General features: G+C 42.3%; 1 protein-coding gene across 4 annotated transcripts in view; it reads left to right on the plus strand.

Annotated features, from left to right (window-relative positions):
- The window catches only part of ST8SIA5 (ST8 alpha-N-acetyl-neuraminide alpha-2,8-sialyltransferase 5), a 69553-nt gene that overhangs the window by 11901 nt on the left and 34668 nt on the right, over window positions 1-22984 (plus strand). For 3 of the 4 annotated variants that reach the window (XM_071581006.1, XM_071581005.1, XM_071581009.1), the window contains exon 2: window positions 11653-12361. In XM_071581006.1, coding sequence (XP_071437107.1) covers window positions 12231-12361 — 131 coding nt within the window. In that variant the 5' untranslated portion in view covers window positions 11653-12230. Of the gene's footprint in view, window positions 1-11280; window positions 11467-11652; window positions 12362-22984 lie in introns of those variants that run through there. The other variant, XM_071581008.1, reaches the window with a different exon arrangement.

Genomic DNA, 22984 nt, shown 5'->3' on the forward strand with positions numbered 1-22984 from the left:
GTCACCCTGTGAGGCAACCTGGAGGTCAGGCATCTTAGTGAAGAGCATGAAAATAAGGAAATGTTGAATAATAAATGCTTCAGGTCATGCAAGCTGTCCCTATCTCCCACCTTCCTGGCAGATGATTACAGAACAGCCAAGCAGAGGAAGGTCTCAGCGACTCACACAGTGGTTCTGTGGTGCTTGAACTCAGTCTGTAAAGCTGTCAATGCTCTTACCCTTTGTGTGGGTAATCAGACTAGGTTTGGAAGCACAATAAGCACTTTGTCTTCAAATGGGAAGTTCCAAAGGCTACATTCTATATAGCTGGGCATTTTCTTCTAATAGTTTCAAATTATTTTGGGTTTGTTGCTTTTAAAATTCTTTCAGTTCTAGGAGAAATGGTGCTTTAAAGACCTGATTTTCTTGCATTGTCTGTAAATGTAAATCCCAGCCTCTACTCATCCCAGATAATTTTTCAGTGTTCCTGGGAGGGGATGTGGGAGGAAAAGAAATATCCCAGAATTGCCTTGTCTTCCTTCTGTCCGTCAGAGGAGGGTTAATAATAGAAATGGGAAGAAGGGTTAGTGAAGGGGAGTGCTAGTCATGTGGACAGAATGCCAGCAGCAAAGCTGGCACATGTTGTTCCATTCGCATGGAAGTATGTTTTATTCATTCACTGCTGACCATCTACAATAGCTATGAGAGAGAAATATGAGAGCCAGGGTATAACTGGAAAACCAGGTGAAATTCTGTAGCTTTGTCCCCCTTCAGTGAGGGGTGGCTACAGGAAATGTGTCTTTCCGTGACAGCTTCACTCAGTTTAATATAGGCACTTTCAGTGGATTAAATATTAAGGAGAAAACAATCATAACTCACTTCCTTATGTTATTTACTTGACGTTTACTTCAACTTGTTTCCATGCTGTTTTCACACTTGGCCCTCTTGCCATCCCACCTCATCGCAAGCTCCCATTACAGTCAGGAAAAACAAAGGCATTTTCAGATTGTGGTGCATTTGACATACCTTTGGGATCCCTTGGGATGAAAAGAACTGTTATTCTTCATGAAGTGTGTTGACTGAATCTCAGCTAACTTCATTGAGGGTTTTGGTAGGTGTAGGCACATGCATAGGTGGTGGGAGTCAGTTATATCTGCTTTAAGTGCCATTAATACCAAGATTTCCTGGTTCCCATGAGCCATGTGTGATTTTGTATTAACCAGAGGATCCTGGAGCATGTCAAGGAAGGAATTGCTTAGGGAAGTGTATCCTGTGCTCAGACAGGTCGATCTTGCTCTTGCAGTCCTTAGACTGACAAAATCGCAGGTTAAAAGGCAGAAGAGTTTTTTTGCCTTATGCAGTGATTGGAAAGTTGTCCTTGTTACTCCTGTAATACACCTGCAAGGCAAAGAAATGCTGTGATTTCTAGTTCAGAAATGATGAAAGAGATGCTGAGGAGGGTAAAGATACTCACCTGCCCTTCATGTGAGGTGTGCTAAGTGACAGATGACTCCACCTCACCATGCAGAAGTCACACTTCAAATGCTGAAAGCAGCCATGCTGTTGCAGAAGTGTCTTGTTGCCTTCCCAAGCCAGCTTGGAAATCTCAAACAGTGGTCCTGCTCTGCCTGCAGTCACAAAGGAAGCCTGACAAAACAGGGAGCTGAAACCAAACCTTCAGCTAATTAGCAAATGATAGGGCTGTTGAACACCCCTTGAATGAAGATAATGATGAACTTAGATTTTGGACTGCTGGCAGAAAGGATAAGGTGTTGTGTTAAAAAATGAGTGGATAGTTCTGCAAAAATAGCAAAATCATTAATAATTTTTAAATTGAAGCTCTGACATTTAATATTAGTAACCAGTTAAAATCAATGGGATTGAAACACTTGGAGCTGTAGCTGGAAATCAGCCAGGATGGATATTGAACTGTAGCTTTTTTGTAGCTCTGTAACTTTTCATCAGTTGCTGGGAAGATAATACTTTTAACAGGAACACATTAAGTTCTGGAGCAGAGGCATGCCACGATGGGAGTGTGGAGCTGACAAGGAAGGGCAGTGGTTATGAAATGCAGAGTTAATGGATTTTCTGTATGTTTTAGGGAAGGGTGATGCCCTGGCTCCAGGCAGTAGCTGGTGAATTCAAGAGTAGGGCTGGTCAGAGCTTGTGGGGATTTTCCAGATATGTGACCCAGAGCAAGGTGTGCATTCCTGTGGAGCTGGTGACCATCCAGAATAAGACGTGCCACAGCACAATGTTGTGAAAGCACTGATTTTTGCAGTGCCAGCCAGTTCTGCTTCATCAACTACAAGGAGCAATGCTGAGGGAAAAAGTATGTCCTTCCTTTCCCCAGAGAAGATGTGTGTAGTCCTCAACTACAGCTTCCTCGGATTTTCAGGACAAACTTGTAGTGGTATCCAAGGGGAGGAAACAGCACCTGAGCACGAGCTGTTAGAGGGAATTTGATGACTGTGCTGTGCTGAAAGGCCTTAAGTTTCCTGTTGCTTTGTATTTCAAATGGTGAATTTTTTCAGCTGGAAAAAGGCAGTGGAAAACCTTTACCCGGGGCAGTGTATTGTGAGGGATGGCCCCAGGCCTGAAGGAGGAAAATCAAGAGAAACTGGGAGGCTAGAATTCTGTAAAATAAAAATGGTTAAGGGACACTCTTCATAAAGCCTTTCCACCTTGATTTTAATTTCTTTGTCTGTTAAAACTTAGAGCAAAATTTGAATTAGTTTATAATCCTACAGTGTAGGATATAACCCCCATAATCTTTGTCACACTGAAATAAAAAAAGGATAATTTAGTGTGATTATTGCCCCTCTTATTAGGCAAATGCTTTGCCTGTGATTCCAGTGAAGGTGAATTCACAGCATTGTTCTTGTTTTCCAACTGTTTCTATAGACTGCAAGGACCCACAAACAGTTGGGTTGTGATTTTTGTTGTAACATAAGGGAAGAGCTCTCCTTATCAATTAGCCAACTTTTGGACCTGTGAAACTTTCAGCATGAATCTGTTACCATATTTCATTTTCTGAAGTGCAGCATGGATTTCAAAGGAGGAATAGAAATACTGATTTGGGTGTTACTGTGTCATCCATGTCCCCGAAATGGGAACCAAAATAACACCACGAGGAAGATCTAAAGTGCAGATACAGTATTTAATTATAAATAGATAGCGAAAAAAGCAGCAGGCTGATGTAGGAATATCTTCATTGGTGACTTTTCACCACTGAACGTCTCAAGACACTGAATCACTGCACTGAGGAATTCTTTGGTAGACTCTGAGCCCAAACAATCATGGTTTTAGTGTGCTTGAGCCCCAGATTTATGTTTCTCCTTTTCCCAAGTCCAAAGTCTCGCTTTCTCACTGCCACTAGGTATTTTCTTGCTGCTGTTTGCTCATGTGGATATTATTTATTGTCATATGACAGAAACTAAAATTGCAGTTCAGAAAATGCTTTACCAAGAGTAATTTGTTCCCAGCAAGACCTTTTAGCTGCACGGTAACATGAAAGCATCAAAATGCCAGGGGAACATTATAAAAGTAAACTGCCCTGGTGCTAAAATAAGCTTTAATTGATTGAGAATTGCACTGAGCCTGACAATCTGAACCATTTATTATTATTTTCCTTTCAAGCTTCAGCTACATGTGATTTAAAGTGACTGAATTATAGTTCCCACATACCTTCCTACCCACAGTGTGTGAAAGAAAACCCACGCACAAATTTCTTAGCTCCAGAGGAGCTACTGGATACACCTGGAAGAAAATAAAAAAGCTGATTGAAAGTGAAGCTTAAATAAAAGTGATGGTGATGGGAAAGTTCTGAAAAAAAAACCCCAAACCTAATCTGGCTAAATGTCATGCTGTGCTTCTCTCTCCTCAGAGGAGAGGTCTGCTGGGGATGTCTCTCACTGTCAAAGGCATTTCCTTCATAATCTCCTCATGGAGCACTGGATCCTGTAGGCCAGATGCTGTCACAACTCCCCGTGTTGGAGGTTAACGTTGGCTGTGGATAAACAACCACTCTGTCTTCTCCGTTTTAGGTTCTTAAAGAAAAAGCACAAGCAATTGACTGTGCTCAGCTATTTAAAAGAATAGCATGTTGCAGGCTGTCCAGCAAAAGGTCAACATGACCACCAAAGACTGTGGGTAAATGTGAAATACTTTCTGTCTAATGGATAGGAGGCTGTACTAGTGGCCCTATGCTAGAGAGAAATAGGTGGAATACAGCACTGGAAGTACAGCAAATGTCAGTGGGGTCATCATAGAATGTCAGAATGTTTTGGGTTGGAAGGGACCTTAAAGCCCATCTCCCTCGCCCTCTGACGTGGACAGGGACATCTTCCACTAGCCCAGGTTGCTGCAAGCCCTGTCCAACCTGGTCTTGGACACTTCCAGGGATGGGGCAGCCACAACTTCTCTGCCCAACCTGTGCCAGGGCCTGCCCACCCTCACGGGGAAGAATTTGTTCCCAATATCCCATCTCACCCTGTCCCCTGGCAGTGGGAAGCCATTCCCTCTTGCCCTGTCATTCCAGGCCCTTATAAAAAGTTTCAGTTATGGGATTTGTCCTTGGCATTTTGTTGTGGAGGATGGACGTATGGTCAAACACTCATTAGGGATAACTAGTGGTGCTTTCAAAATTATGCCAGCTGTGCTCATGACATGTTTGGTTGTGTGAGCAGAGAAGGCACAGACCGTGCCTTCAGCCTGAGAAGGGTTTTTGGACTCTTGCTGGTGTAATGGAGCTCATGGGCAGCTGCAATTTCCCCAAATGCTGGGCCATACTCAGGTCAGAACAACTCCCAGGTTTGACCCAAGCTTCAGCTGAGTTTATGATCTCATTGTAAGTCCTCATTTGAACTGTGGTGCTGGACAACCCACTTGCAGCCAAAAGCTAAAGAAGGATTTTCTTTTCACTCCCAAGATTTCAAGAGGAGGAAGATATTTAAATACCCATTTGGCTGTGGCCTTCCATCTCCCTGCCCATGTCAGCACTGCCTGGGATAGTGCTGTGACATTTACATTTAGAGCCAGCAAAGATCAAGTTGTTGGTAGAGGTTAGGGGTGACCCAGATCCCTGGATCCACCTGGGTATCCATCTCTCCCAGGCTTGTCTGTCAGCGAAATGGACTATGGTTGCCTTGGCTCTGCATCCTAGAACAGGTTTGCAAGCTGAGCATGTTGCATGCTATCAAACACAACTTCTAAATTGCAATTCCCGCTCTCTGCCAAAGGAACTAATAAATCCCTTTCTAACCTCTCCTTCTTGCCTGCTTAAATTATGAATGCTCATAGCAAGAACTGACTCTGCTGATGCCCAGCTGCAATGTCCAGCTGTTCCAGGAATGGTCTTTGTTACCCTAATACAGATATCATGACTCAGGGATTCATAGCAGATCCCAAGGAAGGAATGAATTTGGAAGGGTTGCCAGTTTTATTAACAGCCATGTCTGTAGCCACGTGCAGGTCAGATCAGACACTGTGCAGGGCTTTGAAGCTGAATCCACACTGTGACAGGACAGGCAGAAGGATGTGCCTGTCACATGGCAATAGGGATAGAGGTTTCTGTCTTTGGGGCTGGTTTTCCAGATTCCAGTGAGCATTTCCACAATGCCAGAAGAGCAAAATAATATATGTTTCATGAAGAATGGGGATTTTTGAAGACCACAGAAGCCAGATAATTTTCTTTTTGTTTAAATTAATATTTTTTGTCATGGAATGAACGACTCATAGACTAGCACGGATTATTTGAAATACCATGATGTGTCTGAATACAAATTGGTTTTGGCTAGAGGAGTAACTCAGGTGAACAGGTAGACTGCCCAAGACAGCACTGGTTGCTACAGTGTGTAGTTAGGCATGTAATCAGTGCTGCAGGAGCACATAATGAGGAATAGTTCAAAAACTTGAGTGTCTGAGCTGCTTGAAGGGTCATGTGAACTAAGCTGATGATTAATTCAAGAGGAATTCAGCTTCATTCCTTTGAATATAAAATCAATGCAGTACTGAGATAAAAAGGCAAAGGTAACTTTCCCTAATAGTTTTCCATAATAGGTTTCTTCTACATCTTGATTATAAGTGTAGTGTAAAATTTTTGAAGTATTTAATTAGCTGATTATTCTGAGAAATAGTTTCTTTTTCATATTTACCCCCATTCTGATGAGTGCTACTCACTGAAAAAGCAAAATGTATTCCAAAATCTGATACATTGTCTCTGCAAGTTAATCTGACTTTATATGCTATATTATAGGTGTTTTTTAACATCTCAGATTAACATTTTTATTTTTTGCTGTAAAAATGCATTGTTAAAATAATGAAATAATTATTAATTATGAGTTTCAGCATTAAATAATGTGTAATCCTTATTCTGGTCATGGAAAATATTTGTTCATTGTGGTGTTAATGTTAGAATATTTTCATCAAAAATAAGTATCAAACTTCCAACTACCATCACACTTTTAAAGTGAGTGCCACTGGTTCCAGCATTTTTCAGGCTTTCACTAGAGGGTTTTAAACAGGATTTTGGTGAATCAGGTGGGAGTTATGACTTGCTCAGGATAGAGGCAGGACTGTGTTCCTACTCTGAGAGCAGCTGTTGTCCATGGAAATCCTTGGACCCCTACGTGGTTCTATCAACATCTCAGTCCTCTTGATTTGGTGCTCAATCCAAGGCTCCTGTGCAGGGCTCCCAAATCAAACAAATGCTTTTAACAGATGGTTCATGTAAATGAAATTTGGTACTGTTCGTTTTTCCCTGAAGAGAACTTGGGCTTCTACTGTTCTCAGTTATTTGCACGGTTCTTGTGAGCCTGAACAGGATCATAACAATCACACAAAACTTCCTGTATTTTCTGGGAATCTGGAAATGCCACTGGGAAAAAGCAGAGCTGTCCCTAGAATCGAGCCCAACTTAGTTTTGCCCTTTGCTATGTACGTGTATGGCCAGACTTCGTAAACAAAGATTTGGGAAGGGCTCTCTCTCCCCACATGGCTGTGCCCTTCCAGCCTGCGCCGTGGATTTTTTAGGTGAGGCACAGCGTGTGCAGAACTGGCTCCACCATTTAAGTCCTAAGGGTCCATCTGCCATGGCTGAGCGAGCTTGGATAGTGTCAGTGAAGTCCTTGGGACTGTCGCAGCACCTGGTACTAAGCGGGGCTGACCCTGTTTAGCATCCAGGATCTGATGGAACCGGATGGCAGGGAGGCATTTACTGCCAGGGGACAGTCCCCACTGAGACTCGAACTCATGACCTTCGGATTCAGAGTCCAGAGTGCTCTCCTTTACACCACGAGACCACCCTGCCCTTTGCTATACATTTTAGCAAAGGATTAATAGTAAATGTACAGCATTACAGCCATGGTAGCCCCTGCATCAGAGCTTCCTACCAGTGAGAGGAGTACCTCATTCCTTTGGGGAAGACTTCATTTCTTTTCCAGCAGAGATCATGACAGTAGTGTAAAAAAGGGGTATTTTATGCACTGGGACATTTTCCCCCCTCTGTGACCCATAATTGGAAGGAAACTGGCCATGATTCAATAGATGATATAATGTATCCCCAGTGTACAGACCATATGTTATCTTCAGAGCACTTCCTCTAATTCAGGCATCTCCACAGGTAGGAGCCTGGTGCCAAATTAGCCATTGTCATCTCCTCATGGCTTAGCCCAACTCAGAAAAAAAAATAAATATTTACATCTTAGCTGAATCCTTTCAGCTGCCTTCAGTATCTCAGTTTAAGACATATGGATTTGTGGCAGTGATGGGGGACTAGACATTGTGTTAAGCACTAGATTATGCTAATAAATTCATGTTTCATATCTGCAAAAGAATTAATATTGATAAGCATATGTTTATGAGTTTCATATTCATCAGAACCTTCTAGTCATGTACCTATGTGCCAGCTCTTTGCAAAGTCAGGGATCTAGCAGTTTACACAAGCATTGTAGAAACTGTAAATAGACATATTTTAATTTTAATTTAGGGGGGAAAATGAGATGAAAAAAATGTTCTACTCCAACCATTTACAGCCTGTAGTATTCTTCTATACTGGGTGTGGAGTTCTTTACTCTCCATAAGATTGAGGAAGAGGAGAGTGGCTGAGGAGGCAGGGAGGGGAAAATTCCTGATTTGGAACGTGAAGCATGTTTTGTTTTACTCTGAACCTGTACAATATTGTGGATTTAACATGTTCAGTTATGTATTCCATGATTTAAACTATCAGGAGGCAGATCCTGCTATCCCAGAACACTAAGTGCCCTTGCTTTCAGCTGAAATTAGAACGCATGATTAGTCAAACACTAATTCAAGTGACGGGTTCAGTGCAAGGTACTTAAAAAATTTCCCAATCAGAAACTAATTTTTCTGATTCATTTGTATTAAAAAAATAACTGCAGCTTAGTTGTAAGGGCTGTATATTGTCCTTTCAGCAGAGGGAGAAAGAGAGGTAGAGATGTGCTTATTCCCTTCACAAGAGAAGTAGATTTGGAGTCCTACCAGGTTTTGTCCTCTTGCAAATTTGTTTTTTCTTGTGTAGAGCTTCAGTAACATGGCCTTGATTTCTCTGTCTTTAATAAAAAGTTCTTTAAAAAAAATTCTAATTGCTTCATTTGTACTTAAGAGCAAATGATGAACTCTCATGGGAGGTATCACTGTAAGGAACATGTTTGTGCTTGTGTTAAAGGACTCAGAGTCTCCCTGCTCAGGCTGGAGGAGTTTCTTGTGACAGATTATCTCTGATGATATTTAGAAAGCAGCTCACATGCAACAAATAAAGGCCTGACATGTGTAAGACTGACTGCTTCTGGCAGCTTTGTATTAAGACAGGCTGTGAGCAGTTCCATTTTGCCACATTTACTTTTGCCTCTGAAGTCTGTACTCCAACATCCAACACAGGAAACCCTTTCTGACCTCATGTCTAGCATGGTGGAAGTGTTAAAAAAATCACACAGATCTGGTACTTGAAGATGTGGGTTGTTGTTGGACCTGGCAGTGCTGGTGAAATGGTTGGACTTGATGATCTTGGAGGTATTTTCCAACCCTATTCAGACTCTGGAGGGAGTCTTTTTATTCCATGTTGCTTGCTAAAGCGCAGGGTGTAGAATAATGTAAAAAAAGTTTAATTTGTTCTGTTCAGAGGCCTGGTGCTTTCAAGGAGTCCTGCAGCTGATAAGTCACACTCTCAAAAGGCCCTGGAAATGGGTGCTGACATTGCTCATTCAGCCCTTGTGCATGAACTATAAATATTGCAGGCAACCTTGACCACCCTTTGAAAATTTGTCAATAGACATCCTATTCCTTTGCGCTTGCACAGGGCTGTTTTGCTTCCAGTTCTGCAGTGCTGTTGTTGTACTGGGCTGAAGGCAGCAAACAGATTTCTTTTCCATGTGACATCAGGAACGATGTCTGTGCAAGATCTGGCACAGAAAAACCTTCCCACTTATAACTGATATCTTTGTGCTTTGCTTTTCCTTTAGGTCTGCAGCTCTCCTCTCACAGGCCTCTCAGGTGCTGTGTCTTCTGCCCAGCTGTGATGTAGCAGAGAATGATGGATGAGAAGACACATTAAAACAAAGATTAACAGAATACACAGGCTGTTTACTGCCGCCCAGGCTGACTGTCAGTCCAGGAGAAAGAGTAGCTGCTGGGCTCAGGAATTTGGTGCACTAGAGCAGAGATGTCAAGAAAAAATCCCTTTGGATGGAGGGGAATAAAGAAGGAAAGGCTGAGAATGTTTTCACCAAAACCTAGGTCATATAAGAATCTGCAATACCAGCATCACACCCACAGAAGGTCATAAAAAGCCAAATTCTACTCTCTGACACTTTGCTGTTATTGTGAAATAACTCCTGGAGCAACTGAGGCAAATTTCTCAGAGAGGACTTTCAAAGCTGTCAGTAAAAATTCAACAATTCAAAGCATTTAAGTACATTTTCCTTCTGATCTTACTGGCCTTGTCTCTCAGCTTCTCCATACAAATCTGCCTGTGTAATATCTTTTGGAATCTTAGTCTGGGATTTCTGACGGCTGCACAGCTTTTCCTGCTTCTTACAAGTGTATGTGGTTAGATCCATCTAAATGGTCCAGTTCCCATATGGAAACAGCCTCATATTATATGGGCTTACATAAATTAATTGTTAAAAGAAACATATTTGGCCCTAGGGATGATGACTTTGACAACAGGGAATCAAATTGGGTTTACTGTTTATTTTGCAGTCTCCTGGTATGAGTGTTATTTCCAGTACGGTATGAGTGCATCCAACTCAGTTATTTTTCTAACCTAAATATTGGTTTTGTTTCCTGGGTTCTGCGAGACCATGAACCACAAAATGGTAGGAATGTGTTTCCAAGGAAGTATTGGTATGTCCTTGCCTCTAGTTCTACTTTTCCCTGCATATCCATCAGTGGCCACTGCCAGGGACAAGGCTCTGGGCTGAATAAGCTCTGAACTGACCCAGGATCATCACTCTTTTTGTATGCATAGATGATAATCAAGGCATTTAGCAGGGTTCAGAAATAGAGGTGTGGGAGCTGTGAGAGGGACTGAAGAAGGACATCTCAGGGGCTGAATCCCTACACTTTGTCTGCAAAGTCAGGGATTTCTAAAGGACTGCTCTCCTGCCTGTAGGAGTTCAGGATGCCCAGGTTCCTACCTTAAACACTGGTTTTATTTTTGCTGCTTAAAATTAGGTAATGCATAGCCTGCTTTAGCCACTGGCTGTCTTGTCTAGATTGCTGTATATCATGCTGAGGACTAGCCCCGGCTTCAGCACCTGGGTTGAAAGAGTTGCACAAAGTTACTTTTGGCCCTTCATCCCATGCAGCACCAGTTACAGCTGAAACAAAGTCCATGAACAATCCATGTTTGCTGTTTCCCACAGCTGGGCTGCTGGCATGCTAGAGCATTTTACGTATGCTGATTTAACTGCTGGAAAATTACTCACACAAAAATCTTCCTATTCTCTTAGACAAAGGATGCTCCCCTACCCTCACCCCTCCCCATTTAGTTGTCAAAATCCCTTTTGCATCTGTTATTGGGGCAAAACAACCTTCTAGTCTGGAAGTTTCATTCATGGATAAAGCTGTCACTGGGACTTGTTTTAACAAGCCAAGGGTCAGGGGAAGATACTGCTCCTGGTGAAATGAACAACAAAACTCCCACTGATTTCCCTGTGAGCTGAATTGAGCCTTTCCTGACAATGGGGAGATTTTTAGAGGAGTTATGATGGCTAAGGACAAGTTCTTGTTGCTTTGCCCTCTCAAAAGACAACTGTTTCTGGTGAAGGAACAATCAGAATATTTGTCTCTTTAAATGAATGGTTCTTAGAGCCTGCACTGAGAGGCAGGCTCCCTCTCTGCGGCTACTCAGAGCCTCCAATAAATCAGCATGCAGGAGCTGAGAGCTCTGTCCTTGAAGAGATGCACAGTGACCTTGCTTGTGCTTACTCTGGAGGAATAACCAGGGGAAACAGAGGAGCCCAAATAGTGAGTGGTGTATGACTGAAGGCTCTGCATTCTGCATGCAAATGCTACGGCAGGGACAGCACGCTGCTGCACAGAATGCAGCTTTCCTGACAGCCTGACCAGATTGCTGCTGCTGCTGTTGCCTCCTTTCTTTCTTTTTTTCTTTTGTTGTTTATTTTGTTTTTGGGTTTTGTTTTTTTTTTTCAGGAGACTGAATGAAATCCTCATGATTGTTACATGCTTGTTCAATAATAGCACGCCCTAGACACGTCTCCTTGCAAGCACATTTTGTTGGAACCACTGAGCAGAAGCAGAGAAGAGCTGACGACTATGTGTTTTCAACGCAGGTTGCCGGAGCCCCGTGCTTGCCATTGGCTGCAGTTTTCTGGTTTATTTGCAGCTTCCCCCATCTGGAATATGAAAATGGGATTGAAGTAGATAATTGCTAGCAGCGGGTTTTCAAGAGAGGCTTAGAGGGAACAGAATGCCTCTCTCACAGCATAAGCTGCCTGCGCTTGAAGAGCTCTGAGAGATGATTTTAGATGTTACCCACGTCTGAATCTCCTGGAAACTTTACCATGGAAGCAAGCCATTACACACAGTCCTGGAGCTAACATCCAAAAGGGGCAAGGAAGGGGCAGCAGGGCCAAACAATGGGATACCTTGTCCTTGGATTGCTCACAGAAAAGCCAGAAAGCTTTCCCCTCCGCTTCCCTCCAGGAAGGGCATGAAGGTGGTGATGAACTGAATTTTACCCAGTGGAGCTTCAGTGGCTTTTAGGAAGGATGGGATACACTGACCCTTCATCAAGCCGAGATTTGCTGGGAAACAGAACTTTGTTCTTCATATTCATCTGCGCCTTTGCTGTGGTCACCTTGCTGCAGCAGATCCTCTATGGGAGAAACTATCTCAAAAGGTAAGAGGGGATTTGTAGAAAAAGTTGCCTGCTCGAACTGATGGGAGATAAAGCTCCAGTCAAACCATTACAACAGTTCAAACCACTTCTTGATGTTGTGCTGACAATATCAACATCTTATCTGTGAAGGTGCATCTGGCATCTGTAATGCCTGTTAGATTACAAATACAGGAAAATGTTGGGCAGAATATAACATTTTGTAAGTTTTTTAGATTATGTTTTAACCCTCAGCTGCTGCAAAAAAATAGGTTGCATTTAACTTAAACTGACTTGTACCACCTGAGCATTTGCCCCTGTTCAGACCCTGCCTTATAGGCTTCCTACTCTGTATAAGTTTGAGCTGAAATATCTTGGGAGGTTGAGTTAAGGTCAGATGCTCATTGCTTAGAATTTAATGTCTTTAGAAACAAACATGCAAATGCAATTCCTAAAATCAAAGTGGCAATATTACTGTTGCAAATAACTGAGAGAGCACTTTATTTTCTTACTGATTTATTCCTATGAATTGCTGCTGAGACTGCTTTGCTGTAGAGCACATCAGTCTTTGATCTGAAAATGGTACTGCTCTTTTCACAGCAAACACCAGTGGGGATCTCTAAGTGTTTAACCTTGACCCATGCAGAGTTTATTTTACTTAAATCTAGTTTGAGGAGTTACAGCTGGTATGATTTTATGAAGAGGAATGTCTCTCTTTCATGCTTTGAGGTAAATTTGTTTCAGTAGTATAGGCAGCTCCTGTGGAATTTTTTACTGGAATTAAGCTGCATTCTGCCAGAAAAGATCAATGGTTTGGTTCTTGCCTTGTTCACAACCCTTGTAGTTGTTTGCCTTGTGCCAAAAGCAAGCAAACTGCTGGCAAATCAGCAAACATTTCTCTCTGTGAGGGAAAAACAAGCATGATATTAATATGTATAGACAGGAGTGATGTTTATCCACAGAGCAATTTGTGTGCTTTGCAAAGCTCCCTTGGCTGAGAAGCTCTGTGTGCTTTTTGGGCACCTCAGTTCCAGAAATTTGTGACTTTCTCAACTGGAAGGAGCAAGAATGAGAAGTGTAGAAAAATACTTGTTTGGCCTGAAGGAAAAGGAAGGGAGATATGATAACTGCCTTGAAACACCCAAATTATTTCTGAAAAGAAGAAGGAAATAAACACATCTGTGTAAAGATTCACGATATGATAAGAAGTCATGAATTTAGGTTCTAGCATGAATGATTTAGTTTTAACCAGATGGGAAACTTTTAAAGAATAAGTCTATACAAGAAGGTATAAAATCTCCGTATTTGGGGGCTTCATGAACCTGGTAGGTAGAATAAGGTAGGTCCCAGCTGTCTGGGTGAGGAGGGTGAAACTTTATGGACAGCTGAAGTCTCATCTTGCCTTATTTTCTCTGTTTTTCCCATCTGTCCTGGAGGCCTGGCAGCCCTACCAATCCTTGGTTTTCTAAGTCAAAATGACTGCAACGGGATCAGATTGATGAGAAATAAATCCCAAGCATAAACTGAAATGAAAAATGGCAGAGTAAAGATAAAATGATGAGAAGATGCAACCAAAACTCTTCCAGTGAGTGATTTCTGTGGCCTGTCTCTGTCCTACCTCATGTCCTGAGAGCCTCTCCTGTCATCATCAGGGAATGAAAAAAGGCTGACATCCAATTCCCAGGATTGTAAGGAGAAAGTCTGGTTCTGAGCCCTCTGCCATCAAAGGGGCTCAGGCAGGGACATATGCATGCACTTTGTCTCTTGAACTGGAAAACAGTTTATCTACTTATTTATTTATTTTAACTTACAGCTTGTAATTTTTATTTTTTTGTTATTACATGAGAGAGTCTCAGAGAGGGCTCTCTGTTCACTCAGTACAAGGAAAAAGCACTTCAGCTCCTTTCTGCTGGGAAATGGCTGTTCCCATCTTTCATGGAAATCAGAATGCAGGATGTGGCAGTCTCAGGCTGCCAGTAATTAATGACAGAAAGGTGATTTACGTAGCAGCCTATATAGTTACCTTAATATTATCACGAAGCTGGTTTTTTCAGTTTTCCTTTCCCTCTCTCAGTCTTCAATGCCCTGAATTACCATCCAGTGAGCATTTCCAAGGCAGTCTGATTCCAATCTACTCCAGTAGCTGTAACCTTTTATTACTACTTTATTTCACAAACGTCCAGTGTTAAATCCTGTGCTGGAAGCTGATGCTGGCTGTGAGGTTCCTTGGACATGTTATACCTGGCACCTCAGGGACCAAAGTGAAGCTGGTGGTTTTGGAGAGGATCCTTGCAGAGGGGAAGTGGGATATTTATATCTCTGGTGCCACTTACCAAGCTGGAGGTTGGGGGATGCTGCCTAAACCTACAGCCATTTACTCTCTGGGATTCCACATGCTACTTGTTTGGTGATAGCTTTTTTACTTGCACCCCAACACCTGCAACAATAACAGACTCCTTGGCCTCTTCCCAAGGCAGTGGGAAGAAATTCTCTAGTGTATTTAGAGAAACCTGAAAATTGCCCTGAACTACTATTCCAGTAAATGTACAATGCTTTTAAGTCTAAGTATAACAACGGGGTAGCTCTTTTCTCTGCAGAAGATGGTGGAAATGGGTAGAGGCCAGCAAGGCAGGGGGAATCTGACCTAAAACTAGCAACTTGAGCACAATGCAGAGGACAGCACAGACTTGAGACTGGTCCCAGTAAACAGAGTGGAGAAAGGTACCTTTTCTGGGAGAAAGACAGGAAAGTTGGTTGCATGGCTGTAAGCTTTGCCATGCCACTTGCCCTTACAAGCACGGAATGGGTTGGTTTGGTTGCCATAAAATCCCACCTGAGACTGTCCATAGAGGGTTCCATGGAGGCTCGTGGTGCTGTGTCTGCCCAAAGCCGTGTGCCCAAAGCATCTGTGGGGGTGGCAGGACTGCGAACAGGAGATGATGCTCCAAGAAATAAACTCTGCTCAGTGAAATTTGATAAGGGGCCCAGCCTCTGGTCCAGTTCTCTCTTTCCCCTTATGAGATTTTAATGAGCTCCTGGCATTGTTGGAAGAAAGGGGGAATGCAGATTGAATTTCTAGGCATTCACACATTTTTTACCCACTGTGTGATGTTCTCTGCTCCTTCCTTTGGTGTTTTATATTGGATCACTGAATCCTGCCCGCATTTTTTTCACCCTTTTTCAGTTTTTCCCCCAAGCTGGATGGTTGTGGAGGCCCTCCCAAGGCCAGTGCCTCATTCCTGTAAGTAGCAGCTGAAGTCCTAACAAGAGGGTTAAACTGCAAGCTGGAGAGTGACATGGGGGAGCTCTGGTCCCTGTAGTCTCTGATCCTGAGTAAAAAGGATGGTGAAATGAGATATAATTAAGGGACTTTAATACAGATCTCTGGGGTAATTATTTTTATTTTAGGATTAATGTGATGATTAAAAATCCACTGCATTGATCTGCTAAAGTAGGTTAAATGCTGCGGACTTCACTTAAATCCAGAGCTGCCGCTTGCTTTTTTGTTGACTTCTCTTCCAGTGCTCGCCTTTCAGCTGAATTTTCTTTTGAATCAGATGCTCAGCTGAGGGCTGGCCCTTTTTTGTCAGCTCTTGTTTGGCCAGCAGGGAATAATCCAGGATTACATCAGGAAACTGCCCTTGCAGTAAAAAAATGTTGAAATCTGTCTTCATCTACCAACCTGTAGCATGGGAGACATCAATAGGACAGTCCTTCCCTTTGGCTATGGAAGAATATCAGAGCAATACTTTGCTGTATACCAATACTCTATTGGCAGGGAATTCACTAAATTCTTGCTGTTTTAACAGCCTGACTTCTCTAAAGGGTGTTAGCTGAAGAAGGGATTCTGCACCTTTAAAACTACTCATTTTTTTCAGCCAAGTAAGGAGAATTCATTTTCAAAACTATTAAAGACTAAACAAAGATTACCCTGGGGCCTGCCGTGGGGGATACATGCAGTATCTGAAAGAATCACACAGCAAGAGGCAATAAACCTTCCCATGCAGGCAGTCTTCATTATCTGAAAGCTTTGCATCTTTTAAATGACAATAACACATCACTCCTATGTATCTGTATGCCCTGATTAATGTCAGTCTTATGACTTGAGGTAATACTGACATTTTTTTGCATCTGAAGCAACTTCTGTTCAGCTATTGCAAATCAGTTCCTAGACACCCTTACCAGTTTTCTTACCACATAAGAAAGATAGTTCATGATCTTTTTTTTGCACTGCATGTTCAATAAACCTTGGATTATCATTTATTCTGTACCATAAGATCATACTGTACTTACACCAGCAACAGCAGGAGTCACCATGGGGACATGGAGGCTGTGTGTGCCCTGAGTTGTATTTTGTCCTTAACTGGGTTCTTGAGGAACTACAGCCCACTCAAGTTGTCTGAGAGCTCCCACCCTAATCCTGGGATGTGCTCCCCTGAACTGTTCATAACCTCCTGAGGAGGTGTTAACCATAACCCATGACCATCTATCCCAGTGTAAAAAGTCTTATTCCATTGAAGTATTTTCTCCAAGAGATGTAAGCTGAAGGTCACTTAGTGACTCATATCTCTGGTCTTTACATGACTCCATGACTCCAATTCCAATATCCCAGAAAAATGACATGTATCTTGTGAGTCACTCAATGAATCTCTGACAAAGCTGCAGAGCAGGTCTTGGTTTGGGGTGATTTTCTTTAGAGAAGAGCACTGGAAATCTCAAGACAAAGCAAAGTCTTGAAACTATATACAATACAGAAAAAATGTGTATTTACAGTATATAGCCATCACCTTAAAGTGACTGTATCTAATGTGGAATAGGATGAGAAACTGAGAATCCAGCCATACTGTTCTTACTACAAGGTATTCCCAAGGGCATTTCAAGGGGATGAGGACTGGAGTACCGACATCCCAGTTTTGCCTAACTAACCTGGCAAAGACAAGATGCTGAATCAGCACCCTGAGAGGTCAGAGGAGCTCTGGAGCCTATGCTGGGGTAGAGATGGCAATGGGGTGGAAGGGACAGAACCAGCAGGGAGCTGATAGATTAACTCATCTGTCTGCAGAATCAGAGAATGGTTTAGATTGGAAGGGACCCCCCTGCCATGGGCAGGGACACCTTCCACTAGACCAAGTTGTTCAGACCCCCATTCAACTTGGCTTTAAATACTTCCAAGAGTGTAGTATCCACAACTTCTCTAGGAAATTTATTCCAGTGCCTCAGCACTCTCACAATAAAGAGGCTTTTCCTGATATTTAATCTATCCCTGCCCTCTGTCTGTGTGAAGCCATTCCCTCCTGTCCTGTCACTCCATGCCCTTGCAATAGTGTCTCTCCCTCTTTTTGTCAGCTTGCCTCGGGTACTGGAAGGCCACAGTTATGTCACCCTAAAGCCTTCTCTTCTCTTCTGCGAACGATCGCAATTCTCTCAGCCTTTCCTCGTAGCAGAGGTGCTCCATCCTTCTGATCAATTTGGTGGCCACTTCTGGACTTGCTCCAACAGATCCATGTCCCATCCATGGATGGGACTGCATCCAGACCTGGATGCAGCCATCCCCCCACTGGTCAGCTCATTTCCTCTCTTGTTTCTTTAGGCAATGCTCCTGAAAACAAAATCTTTCCTTCTGCTACTTGGAACGGGTTTTTTTTTTTTTGACCTGTAATTTCAGTTTGCTTTTAAAGGAAAGCATCAAGTGAAGTTTTAGTATCAGAGTATGAGGATATGTTATTTTCTCTCTTGTGCTCCCTGCCAGTGCTCCCCATGGCCCTGATGCAGCCAACAGAGGCAGGGTTTGTGTGCCTACTCCCTTTAGATATGCCATATTTCTAACTTTGTGGTGTTTCAACTCTGCCTTTAAATGGCAAAACCAATCTGCATGACAAAGTAATGGTTGGGTTCTGCCAATGTCCAGCATTCAACACCCTTTCATCCAAGGTGGTTGAACATTTCTGTTAAAAATGTCTCTGTTATAACCTGCCATCAACTTATTTCATGTCATTTGGAAAAGAATCACCTTCTTGGCCTCTGCATGTGTGAGCTGGTACCAAGTTCAGTCTTGTCTCCATTTGTAGAAAACCAGACCTCCAGTGTTGCTATTTTGGGCTGTGCTATACCCATGGCCCCCAGAGCCTCAGCTGTGAAGGATCATATCCTTAATCACTGATCTCCATGGCCAGGGTTGCTGACCTGGTAATTTCGTATTTTATTTTTGACCTGATTGGAGTTTCCTGATCCTTCTTACACTTTCTGGATTTGGTTCTGACATAATCACTGTGCAAAGCTTTTTATTTTCTTACTTTCACTGCGCCTCATTCTTACCCTTGATTGCATTTTCATTTCATTTCTCAATTTTTAATTCAAGTGTATTTATTGCTCAGCAGTCCATGCCTCCCTCAGGCAAATTGTAGACTTAACCTCTCATTTCTTTGAGGCATCTTTGTCCTCTGTTGCTTGCATTTATTTGGCTTTTTCTTCAGCCCTGCAGATAGTCATTGTCCTTCCATGTCCTTTTTATTTAGTTAGTTTTATACTTTAGTTCTCTTGAGGAAAACCTTAAAAGCAGCCTCTGTCATTAGTATAGTATTTTCCATAAGAACAAGTAAGGCAAAACTAGGCTTTTCACAGTCAGATCTGAACATCTTAGATCATCAATAGTTTTGAGGGCTTGTTGAGTGATAGGAAGAGTTTGTGCCATCCACTTCAGTGCATGGAGAGATGGAGTATTGCCTACTCCTGTGCCTGATATTGGGTACACAGTCATTGACTCTAAATGGCATTTTACTCACTGTTTTCAGCATGAATTCTCAGGGCAGGGTAGGGACACTTGACCTGATGCTAAGTATATTAGTAGTGGAAACTCAAGATGCAAAGCAATTAGTTTAGTCAGATGTGTAGTGCTGTGGTGAGATTGCTTGTGGTACTCAGGCTGCATCAGGCATCTTTGCAGTAAGCTACCACATCAAAAGTCAGAATTTTCAGGTATCTTAAAACATTTGGAGTTTCCTCTGAGTCTCTGTGCTTGGGACTTGATTGTTTTTTCAGTCTGCCTCATTATCAGTTAATTCTGTTGTGGGTTTTCTGTTGTCCCTAAGTATTACCAACAATAATATTTACACTCCTACCAGTTACTACAAATAGAATTGATAAAGATTACCTGTTACACCTTAGATGTTTATCTTCCAGCCACAGATGAGAAAAGATAAGACTGTATTGGCCTGAAAGGTATCCTTTATCCTTTGATGTTCTCGATGCCCTACTCAACATTTCAGACCCTTTAAGCCCACCACTTGGATGTGGTGTTACTTCTGTTTTATACTTCTTGGAAAGTGACTTTGGACTGAGTTTTTCAGATGATGCATGTGAATATCTGATGCAAGACTTAACCAAATGTGAAATGTGCTACATGAAACAAAATCTTTTTCTGTCTAATAATGGTTATAATCCAGAAGCATCCCACCTATGTTTCCAGTTTTGCTTTTTGCACTAGTCAAAATATACTCCTCCACCACTTTAATACTATTATTTCTGTCTAATACATAGAACCAAACTTGTCCCTGGTATAATAATGCAAGACCAAGTGTGTGGTGTAACCAGACATGCTAATTTTTCCCATCCTCCCTCCACATTTTGTTTTTCATAGTACCCTTGTTATTTCATTTCTTCCTTTTGCTACAAATATACTATTCCTGCTCTTCCACATATTTTCCTACATTTTCTAAACCTTTAAATCATCTTGTCCCATTAAGGTGGCAGGTGATCAGCTCAGTAATTACCCACTGTCAGTCACCTTGCAAAGCTGTAGGTCACTGAGACAAAGATTGATCTCTTTTAATGCAGCAACTAGAAGGAAATATGTATCCAGCTTAAAACTTACATTTTGTTAATTTTACCAGAGAAATAACTATTTTTCTAACCTGGGCAGGTCAGACTCAATGCTACTTCCACTGGCTGCAAATGTGATTTTTCATATGGACTCCATGAAAGGGACAGCATCCTGCTCATGTACATGAGTTGGCCCCAGGAAAGTTTCATTTATTTGTGCCCTGTCCGCTAGGGTTATGCTTGTGGATCCCCAAATGAAAGAAACCAGTGGACAGTTGGCATTTTTCTGGCATAACATAGCACAGGTGAATTGGACCTGGACTGTTCCAGGCAGATTCATGTTTTTTCTTTCATCTGTGCTGCATCTTTCTATGTTGCTGTGCCTTGAATATTCATTTAAAAATGGATTGGTGTGTTTATAGTGATATTAAACTGTTCAAGTAAGAATTTGCCTTGTTCTTGTCATCTGACTTCATTGTCTTCAGGGACTGATTCTGGCTCTTTTATCAGGAAAGAGGTTTAGGACACAGAGGTTAACCTGACAGGACTCTGCTGGGCTGGGTTTCATCTCAGTGTCTTACTGTTACCTAGTGGTAACTTTACTCCTTTTGAGCGCCTCTGAGATCTTTTCAAGTGCACTGTAAATAAACTTGCTGTTTCTGGCCTGTGCAAAATAAAAAGGGATCCTTGTTTTTCTTCCATATCATCTCTTCCTGTTATCTCTGTTGGCTGCTATGCTTGTCTTCACTTGTGCAGCAGTGTGTCACCCTGGAGACTCCTGATGTTCCCCTTACCCAACCTCCTCTTACTCCCTGATCCTTTTTAGTGAGTGTTTTCAATCACTCTCATCTGCAGGTCACTCATGCATACCACTGTTTTCGTTTTATTTTTCATACACCCTGTGGACACAGTGAGTCATAGTTTCCTTATTTTGCAGAAAGAAGGAATTGGATCTCTGGCAAGATTAACCATCTGACTTTCCAACACCTCTGTGACATCCCTGTTAATAGGCTGCGGGCATCACTTTTCATTTTCAAAGGGAGTAGCATGATCATTTAACACCAAAGTCTTCAGTTCCTCCTCTTCAAGGGCACAAGAATTATGAAACAGGGAAACTGAGGTACAGTGAAAGTAATTTTCCAGTGACTTTAGGAAGCCTAGACATGGCCTGGACTATCTGGTGGTCAGGGCAGGGACTCAGTATGTGTGTCACTAATGTGTAACAGTGAAGTGCAGCACCATGACCAAGCCTGTAGAAACAGGATTATAAAATTACTAATGATACATGTGGAACCAGTGTATATACTATTAGCTTAAAGCTTAAACAGGAGATAGAGTCACAAAGCCTGGAGCTGCTGTCACCTCCTAAAGGCCTCTTTGCTAGGGAGAACACATGTAGGGAAGGAATATGAGAACTACTAGAAAATAAGAACAGAAAACGTGAAGACAAATAATAGAGGCAGCTCAGAGAGAAAACTGAGTATTTTGCCTTGGTCTTGGGGTTATTAATATCTTCCTTCCCCTCCTAAAAAGGAGCCTATAGACTCCTCTGCTTCCCCTTGTTTGACTATCTGTGTAGGGCAGCAAGCTAAGTCAGGTTTTGTCTTAGCTTCACCAATACAAAATGATATTAGTTTCTGTGTGCTTTTGTTTTTTTGGGTTTAATCTCCTCTGGTGGGTGCTGGATGAGGGTAGTGGTAGCTGTCACCTTGAAAGATGAATGGAAGTTGCCTGCTGGCTGGGATTAAATGGGATGAGCTGGTGGTATCTGGGGAATGGGTTGTCACTGGAGTGGCAGGTGCTCTCTCCTTGTATCACCTGTGTGATGCCCCTGTTGCCACTCAGTCCTTGTCACCCAGAGGTGCTGGTCACTGTGTGACCCAGCCACTTGCACCAAACTGCTCTTAAGCCTTGAAAGTGCTTGGATCTCTCCTGAATAAATTCTGCTGCACACCTGGTCATGGCCTGCTCTCTGGATAGAGACCAGACAGGACTTGCAGCTGTGCTTAATGTTTTTTGTGTAGTCTTCATGTATTAGCTCTAGAATATCTCCCTCTTAAAGCCTTGCCTTCTGCTCTGAGCTGAATTTTCACCTTTCCTCAGAAAAAACAATGAGACACCCCTGAGGTGGGTTCTCAGTGTGACAGCACTGTGGATACAAAGCTTCTTGTTGCGATCCATCCACACGTTCATTCTTGCCTCGTAGTTCTAAAACCTCGTAATTACCTGACATCCTCTGCTATTAAAACCTCTGCTTGTGTAGGAGTTGTTTTTTGTTTGGTTTGCAGCAACAGGCTTTTAGTATTTGCTTCCTGCTGTTTCCAGACAGCCAGTTTTGACAAGCCCTTCAGAATTACTGCTGCTTTGTTAATTTTCTGGCTTTTCACCCCCTCCTGCTATTCTTACATTACGCCACTGTTTATTTGACCACACACTGATTCAGCATTTACAGTTAGCAATTAGGATCAAAATATTGCTTTGACATTCACCTGGGACTCAGGTCTTTGTTGCTAAGCCATCCAGCTTCACAGAGCTTCTCTAACTCAAGGCACAACATTATTCATACTCTCATTTGTTAGGGGCACTTTCTGTGATTAATGATGGCCATAAATGACGCCCATCTTCCTTGATGAGCAATTTGCTTACAGTGAATAGGTGAAACATAATATCTCTGCACTAAGACCATTTCTGGTTATTATGCCTTTTATAAAGTTGTCATCAGCATCACGCTTTGGGAAAACACACTAATTTTAGAAGTTAGCACATTAGGGCAAATTGAGCAAATGGCAAAGTTCCATTAATGGTAGTCACTGGTAATGGTTCCAGGTG

This window comes from Pithys albifrons, chromosome Z, assembly GCF_047495875.1.
Source record: "Pithys albifrons albifrons isolate INPA30051 chromosome Z, PitAlb_v1, whole genome shotgun sequence".
NCBI lineage: Eukaryota > Metazoa > Chordata > Aves > Passeriformes > Thamnophilidae > Pithys > Pithys albifrons.